The 8,851-nt window shown below is 48.8% G+C and overlaps 1 protein-coding gene across 2 annotated transcripts in view; it reads right to left on the reverse strand.

The window, feature by feature from the left end:
* The window catches only part of TERT (telomerase reverse transcriptase), a 33,763-nt gene extending 32,666 nt beyond the window's left edge, over positions 1–1,097 (reverse strand). For both annotated transcript variants that reach the window (XM_040587508.1, XM_040587507.1), the window contains exon 1: positions 654–1,097. In XM_040587508.1, coding sequence (XP_040443442.1) covers positions 654–986 — 333 coding nt within the window. In that variant the 5' untranslated portion in view covers positions 987–1,097. The remainder of the gene's footprint in view (positions 1–653) is intronic.
* Positions 1,098–8,851: the final 7,754 nt, after the last annotated feature.

Below are 8,851 nucleotides of genomic sequence, written 5' to 3' on the forward strand. Positions count from 1 at the left end.
TTGAGGCCTCCATTTCCTTTTATACACGGTTCAACCGAACGCCTCGGCTCACGGTTCTAAAACCCGCTCAACAAGCTTGCAAAGTTTGCTTCCTACCACATCACAGCTTCGCTGACGCCGCGGCGGCTCAGAAAAGCGATCCTTCCTCTCGGAAGGGTTTCTCCTGCTTCAACAACGGCCTGCGAGCGGCTTTCCCCCCTCCCCTACCCTCTCCAGAGCGGGAAAGGGGCATTTTTGATTTCCAGCCGCTCCCCGGCCACGCCGGGTTTGCCGCCACCGCAGGGGGCACGCATGGCGCCCGGGGCAGGGGGACCTCCCGCCGAACCCACCGGCGCAGCAGCGCTCGGCTCCCCCGCGCCCCAGAAGGAGGGGGCGCGATCCCGCCGCTCCCCGCCGGCAAGGGCCGGCCGCCGAGGGCCCGGCGGGGGCCGGCGAGGCCCGGCCGCGGCAGCCGCCACGAGGGGCGAAGGGCCGCCGCCCCCGCGCCCGCATGGAGGACAGGAAGCGCTGCCACCCGGCCGCCGGCCCTGCCGCCCCCGCCACCCGCGGCCCCTGGGGGGCCCGCGCGGGACCCCGGCGGCGGCCGCTCCTCGGCGGGGCGGCCCGGGCCCGGGCAGGTGCGCGCAGGCCGCCAGGCGCGCCCCGGCTCCTACCTGCTGGAAGGTGACGGGCCGGGGGATGGCGCGGGCCCCGCGCGGCACGCACACCACGCACTGCCCCACGAAGGTCCGGTAGCAGGGGGCGTCGTCGCCCCGCAGCACCTCGACCTCCCGGGCGTCGCTGTCCGGCAGCTGCCGGACGAAGGTCTCCAGCGAGGCGACCTCGGCGTAGCAGCCGCGCAGCGCGGTCAGCAACGCCGCGAAGGGCTCCGCGCCCGCCATGTTGCGGGGACGGGGCACGCGGCGACCCCGCGCCCTCCTCCTGTTGCTGCTGTCGCCGCCGTCGTCGCCGCCGCCGCTGCTGCCGCCGCCGCCGCCGCCGGGCATTATGGAGATGCCGCTGACAGTCGGACCGTACAGATTAAAAATAACGAAGCAAACGCCCTCGCAACGTCGTCGCACCGCTGCTGCGAGCGGGCGCTACCGGGCAATAGCGCGGGCGGGGCGCGGCGGGGCGGGGCGGGGCGGGGCGGGGCGGGGCGGGGCGGGGCGGGGGCCGCCGTGCAGCTCCCGCGCTCCTTCCCCGCGGCGCGGCCCGGCGCGGCCCAGGCAGGGCGGGGGGCGCTGCGCGGGGGGGGCGTGTGGCACGGCTGCCCAGGCCTTTGGCTTTTCTTGTCAGGCAAATTCATGTAGGTTCTTCCCGGTGGATAATTCGTGCTGTGTGTTTTCGGGGTGCTTGGCACGGCGCGCACGGCGCTCAAGAGAGGTGTTGAAGAAAGTCTGGAAAGTCTTTAAGTTCTTAAGTGAGTAGTGCCAGTTTATTAGGGTGGATTTCCTCTGGAAGAAACCAGGCAGATTCCCTTCCAAGGAACCCCCTTTAGGATCAGCAAGCACTCCACAGAGGACCTGTCTGAAACAAGGGCAACCATAGAAGAGGTTATGGTGGAGATGAACAGAGTAAACCCTAAAGATAACCAGTTGGCTGGTCCTGGGCTTCTCATCACGCCCATGAATGAAGAAACCAAAAGCACTTACAGTAGTGTGTGGCCTCCTGCTCAAAACTTTTCTTGCTATCTGAAGACTTTGTGGTAACAAACTTGATGCCAGACTGTAAAAGGGATTGCAGTGGACTTCTGGGGAACTGTAGGTCTCCAAGCCTGATGTTTATTCCAGGTAAATTAGTAGAAATAACAGAAGATAGGATTAGTAGATGCTGGGAGAAATACAAGTTGCTTAGTCAACATTGCTCCCATAGAAGGGAGTCCTGCCTTTGAAAACTCCTTGAGTTATGGTGATCTGGTTGATACATTCTACTTGAATTTCCAAAAACCTTTGCAAGGAGATGTTATCAATAATATTTAAAAAAAAACCAAAACCAAACATACAGATATATTATTGTTGAAAGATAAGAGAGAGAGGTTGGGATAAATGGTCAGTTCTTTCAGCTGAGGAAGATCCCCACCAGAGTTCCACATTAGTCTGCACTGTGTAACTTTCATAAATGGCCCAGAAGTACTGTAAATAAGCAGTAAGTGGCAAGATTTGCTGATGGGATGAAGTTATTCAAAGCAGCAAGGACACAACCAGACTGGAAAATTGCAGAAGAACTTTACAAGACTGACTGATCGAGCAGTTACATGCCAGATGAAATTTAATGTTGATAAATCAAGTATGGCACAGAGGTGAAATGCATTCCTACCTTCATATTTAAAACGATGGGTTTTGAGCTGATTAGTACCACTCAGGAGAGTGAGACACCAAGGTTATATGAAAGAAGAAGGAGGAGGAGAGGGAGAAGAAGAACTTTCAAAAACCTGAAACTATGTTCAAACAGAAAAGTAAAAAACTTACTATTTTGTTGAATAATTTTCCAAAGCTGAAAGAAACATCAAACACCAGAAGCGGGACATCTTGCCAGGAGGTTCATAATGCTCAAGTAGAGAAGGAACACTTAGGGCAATCGTGGCAACAATGATGAAGTTACATGAGGAACTTAAGGGGCATCCTGTGTCAAATCTTTGCACACAGCTTGATCTGTCTCAAGCTCAAGTACTACAATTTGTGTTGTTCAAGAAAGAGAGGGGGAAAAAATGTTCACAGTGAGTCTCCATGATGCGATGGTATTTACCAGTGAGTTTCAAGGAACTTACTGACTGAACAACTACCTATATCATGCCAGAATGTTATAATATCAGTGATGAAAATATATTACATAACACTAAGGATCCCAAAGGAGATCGACACTAAGGATCCCAAAGGAGATCATGGGGATGATGACTTTGCAGTAAGTCAGACTGCTGCGGAGGTTAACTAACTCCATTGATAGAGATTGGATTTAGTGGACGCGTTGATAACTGCGGCATATTGGAGGTGTCAACATGGTATTTGCTGAGGATGAGGTTATATGGCATGGGTTATCCTTTCAGACAGTTCAGGTCAGCTGTCCTGGCTGTGTCCCCTCCCAACTTCTTGTTCACCCGTCTATTCATTGTGGGGGCAGAGTGTGAAAAAATAGATCTTGATGCTGTACAAGCACTGCTTAGCTATAACGGTGGTGTGTTGTCAACACTTAGTCACAGATCCAAAGCACAGCACCATACAGGCTGCTATGAAGAAAGGTAACTGCCCTAGCCAGGGCCAGTACAGTGTCAGAGTAAAACCCCTTAATGATCCATCATGTCCATCAGTCTGAGTCATCACTGACTAGGGCAGAGGTCCTCAAACTACGGCCCGCGGGCTGGATACAGCCCCCCAGGGTCCTCAATCCGGCCCCCGGTATTTACAGACCCCCCCGCTGGGGGTTGGGGGGGGAAACCCAGCAGCCGCAGATGGCTGCCTGGCACTGCACCCGCGCGCCGGACCCCTGGTTAAACAGTTTGAGGACGCTTGGACTAGGGGATCTTCAGCCAATGTGGATGATCTAGGTACCAGTCTCACCCTGAGGCTGCTGCTTGAGCTAGATACATACAGTCATGTGCTGTTAATCAAGGACATCCCTCCAGTTTAACCAGATACGCAGTGTAAGCCCTTTTTAGGGCATCCATCACCTGTCACAGCTTTTATCTACTGTGGAATTAAGTCTGTTCTGACACTGACTTGCTTTCTTCTCTGCTGGGCTGCATCTGCAGCCTTGGTTTTCTTTACCGTGATGTTGGTAACTGGAGGTGCCGTCCAGCTTCCTCAGTTACAGAGCTCATCCTGCAGCGGGGCTTGCAGTGGGGGGGAACAAGCCCTTTCTAGCACTATTATTATGCAGTTACCAGACTTACATGGCTCTGGCTCTTCCCACGTGTCTCTATCCCAATTCTCTGGATCAGGACTGCCTGAGAGTTGCAGTGGTCTTTTTTCCACCTTTTAACTGCTTTTCCCAGGCCACTCTGTGTTTTTTGCATTGTGTGTGATGGTCCCTGAATGGCATGTCTCTCTTCTCACACCAGCTTCATCCTTTCTCTTTGATTCAGCTTCTCTGTACTTGCCTGTTGCTCCTTAAAACAGGTGTTTAGCCCTTCCTTCTCCTACATTTGCCTCCTCAAAGTCATGGTCTTTATTGCATCAGACACACCCTGTACCAGTCAAACTTTGAACTTTTCAATTCTGTTTAATCAGTGTTCAGTGTTGGTTTTCACCCCTCAGTCCCAGTATTTCTTACACAAACTCTTTGATCCTTTTCTCAGCCTCTTGGCTGATGGCCAGCCATACCCAAGCGCATCATACTTTGCTCTTCCTCATGTTTCACACCGCCTTTCAGCATTTGAGTGTGAAGGGAAATTCATTTTCTGTGTGTGCTGGTTTTGGCAGGGATAGAGTTGAATTTCTTCAGGGTAGCTTGTATGGAGGGCTATGCTTTGTATTTGCTGGAAACAGTGTTGATAATACACTAACGTTTGGTCCCTGCTGAGCAGCTCACGCAGGGCCAAGGGCTTTCCTGCTCCTCACCCACCCCACCAGCGAGCAGGCTGGGGGGCACGAGAAGCTGGAGGGGACACAGCCGGGACAGCTGACCCCAGCTGACCAAAGGGATATCCCGTACCACATGGTGTCACGCTCGGCATATGAAGCTGGGGGGTCGGGGGGAGGTTGGCAGGAGAGGTCACTGCTCAGGGACTGGCTGGGCATCAGTTGGTTGGTGGTGAGCAGTTGTTTTCATTTGCATCACTTGTCTTTCTTGGGTTTTATTTTCTTCTCTCCTTGTTATAATTTTCTCTTCTTACAATTTTATTTTTTAAATTATTACACTGGTTTTGTCTCAACCCACAAGTTTCTTCCACACTTTTACCCTCCCAATTCTACCCCCATCCCATTGGGGAGGGGGAGCGAACAAGCGCCTGTGTGGTGCTAAGTTGCCAGCTGGGATTAAATCATGGCACCATGGGTTTAGTCCTTACCAAATTACTACGTTCTGCAAGCTCATACTGCATTGATGCGTCTCTGTTCATGCAGATGAGACTCGCAAACACACTCCTTCCTTCTGGCACAGATTTCTTCATAGCCCAGGTGTGGTCTGCCCAGTTGCACTACTTCAGTGCTGGAGATGCCTGCATCATTCACCCCTTCGCATCTAAATTTACTCTGCCTAGCTGCAGCATCCATGACCTTGTTACACACGAAAGGTAGAGCAGAAAACATGTGCACTGTAAGCTCCCAAAAATTTGTTACTCGATGCTTTACACCTCACTGGGTTATGTTTTTACTATGTGATTGCAGTCTACAGTAGCAAAAGTTTAATTGAAAAAGCAGTGTTCTTCCTGTACTGAAGGGGTAGGGAACCTGGTGGCAGTGAAGAGACAGTGTTGATCTGATGTAGCATCCTTACATGGGGTTAATGCTGGAGCATTCTCTCCCTATTACAACTACTTTGCTGTTCTTGTAGGGGGCTCTTTAACTGTCTTTGGATTGTCACTATCTACAGGAGTTTTTCCAGATGGACTTTTTGTTACATTTTTGCATCCAGAATCTTGTTCTACCTGGCTCCTTGGACGGCATTCCCCTGTGACCATTAACCGACCATTTGCATTTCATGCATCTATCCCTGGGTGGTGGGAACTCTGCTCTCAGTCCTGTACTTGCACGCCTGGAGCCTGCTATGTAAGATACAGTAAGTGTAACTCAGCTTTAATATCCTAACACTTAAATCCGAGCTCACAAACCCACAGCATGGTGTTACCAGAAGTGTAGTAGTGCAGTAATAGTAGCGTATAATACCAATAATAAACTGCAATAATAACTGTGCTAGGAAGGGCTTGTTCCCCCACACCGTGTAATGTAAAGCAAGTCCTGCCCCTGTGGCGGTGGGATGAGAGTCCACATGCACTAAACCTTAGCAGCGTACAGAAATGGTCCAGTGGTAGCAAAACTCAGCATGCTGAAGAATCTAATTCTGCTCCTATAAACAAAGCACTTTTCTTAGCGCTTACTCTTGGCCTTGGTGGACCTAGGTATTACTATCTCACTTCAAAGACGACCCATTCTGATAATAAATTTTCAGCTTGACCCTAAAAAAAGAAAAAGAGTTGGAAGTTGGCAACTCTATTAGAGAAGAGGGTATCCTTTCAGATCTCTGTCGAGTCCTTTGGAGCTGTGCCCCAGTACTGTGATGCCAGGATACAGTCCCAAGAAAGAACTATGGAACTACAGTTAACCTGGGAAAAAGATGCTGGGGAGGAATAATCTGAAAGAAGCAAAATACATGATCCTGCTGGTAGCTGAATACAAGAACAGTTCCTGCAGTTGGTCAAATCTTCAGCAGAATGAAATACCTGTTTTGTGTATGAACTAAATTAGTCTTTGTCACTGGAGGCTTTCAAAGATTGTGCTTCCTTTAGAAATATAGAGATCAGCAGAAAAGAGTAGCTTTTTAAAAAATATTGTTGCAGACAGAGTGGCTGTAGCTGATTAGCAAAGGTATGTAGGAGAAAAAAACCCAACTTGAACTAGGAATGTGTGTTGTTTCAAGCCAGCCTGGATTTTGTAAACCTGGGGGTCTCAGATTACTGTCAGAGGATGATGCAATCTGAAAATTGTATGAGGCCACAGAGAATGCCTGCTGTGTTCCAAGGATAATGGACTCAAGGCCTGTGATTGGGATTTTTCAGATTCCTAGTTCACACATTCCTAGTTCAAATTGGGTTTTTTTCTCCTACATACCTTAGTAACAACCTCTGGGATGGCAGAGAGGGTGAGGCTAACCAGTTCTTTCTGAAGGAAGTTGATGAAGGGTTTGTTGGTTTTACCAAATGAAACACTGCTTATACCTTTCTGTTCTCATGGTCAGCAGTAGGCAAATGAAACACATGCTTGTAATGGAAACCGAACAACAGATGGAGCAAGAGCTGAGAATTTCAGTATAGGAAATGTAAATTGCTAAATCTAGTTGGAAAAGTAGAGGCTATACTGATAATAGTGAAGAACGTAGAACTCTGCTGCAGACAGAAGCTACGTAGTTGTGATTCTCAAGTATATGCTCAGAGGCTCTTGCTTCAGTGGCAGGTGGCTAGCTGGACCACCGCATGCAGACGAACCGTAGCAATGAAACATCCACTTTGCTTTAGGCTGCTTGACACAGACTAACCTACGGCTAAGACTGCTAGAGGCAAATAACACCTAATAAAGAGGTTCAGAGTGAACTCCAAAATAAGAGTAAGATAGCCCATTAGTCTTTGCAGGCGTGCAAGACTAGGAGGAGAAGAAATCATGATAAAAGCAACCATCAAAGAGCTCTGTCTTAAGTTAATGAGGATTGTGGAGCTACAGTTGAGTAAGGAGAACGTTAAGAGGCCAGAAACTGAGGCCGGTACATACTATACCCAAAACAGCTTGCAAGAAGCTTTACGGGTACCGTACGGCAAGGACTAAAAGGACAGAGTCCTCCTGCTAAACAGAAGGTGGAGGGGGCGGGCAAGAAGCGATCATGTTCTTTTAACCAAACATAGGCAGAAAACATGACCCAGAAATCCCCACGATCTTTGGGGAACCCAATATTAAAAGGAACAGTAAGAAAGAACTGCATAAAGGAAAAGCTGGAGCAAGGTGATTAGTTCCAGATATCCTTAAGAAGGAGCAGGGGCATTTAACACAGATGGATGAAAACAATAGGAGTCATCACAGTTCCCCCCACTGTACCAAGAGGAGATTCTTAAATGTGTCTGTAACCACTGGAAAAGTGCACTGATCCTCACAGATACAGGACCAAACCTCTCCTAGTGTAAGAGCAGAAGCAGTTTTACTGTCATCGGGCATCTGGGAAACTTGGGCTCTTTCTGGCTTTATTTCTCAACTCCTATTGCTAGATTTACTTACTCAGAGGATTTTACACAGGACTATTAGGAAAGCCCAAATAGTCTGTAAGGTGGGGGAATTATCTGTCTTAATGCTTCTGGCACCAACTTGTAGATGACACTTACTGGAGTGTAATGCCTTATTGAGAGGGAACACATACTGGTGCTGTGTCTACGTATGCTCAACATAAACAGCACCTGCTGTAGCAGCAACAGAAGCAGAGCAGACTTCTTGAGCTCTACTGACAAGAGAAAAACTGACTGTGCTGCTGCCCATTTTGTGATTACTGAGTTAGCCCTATGGCTCCAGGGGGAAAAGCCCTAAGGGCAGGAGGTGATCTCTTGGAGGACAATCAGCAGCAGGTGAAGCTGAGCAGGAAATAGCACATTATGGAACTGGAAGAACTGTGCAGGAGTACAGCGCCATCTCCATAACAAAGCCAAGAGGCACTAAGCCAAGGTCACATACACCCCCAGAAAGAGTCAAGTCAGCTGCCTTTCTTCACTTAAGGTCCTTAAAAAGCCAGTTGCCATGGTATTATACACCAGTAAGTACTGTGCAAGAGTATCTTCCAGAAGCGTATGGTGATTTTCTGAATTAACTCTAAACCAGAACCACCCCCAACCCCAAACAGCTGCCATCCTTTAACTTCCACAGCTATTACAAGCCTAATGAATATAAGAATGCAAGATGGTCACCTAGTTGCTTATCACAGTTAAAGTTTCACCCTTCTAGTAGGATTAAGCTGCTCAACAGATCACAGATACTGATAATCCAGCATGAGTTGCAATACATTCAGTGAAATTTTATGTATGTTTTTCTTCTGCATTAACCACATACAGAACCATGTTTTTGTTTTAAGCTGATGCCACTTCCACAACTAGAAAGTTAAATAATTTCATTTAATATCTCAAAAATTAGACTACTTACATAGTTTTTCACCACCTTTCCTTTCAACAACAAAAGGTAACTCTCTA

Source organism: Falco naumanni, chromosome 3 (genome assembly GCF_017639655.2).
Source record: "Falco naumanni isolate bFalNau1 chromosome 3, bFalNau1.pat, whole genome shotgun sequence".
Taxonomy (NCBI): domain Eukaryota; kingdom Metazoa; phylum Chordata; class Aves; order Falconiformes; family Falconidae; genus Falco; species Falco naumanni.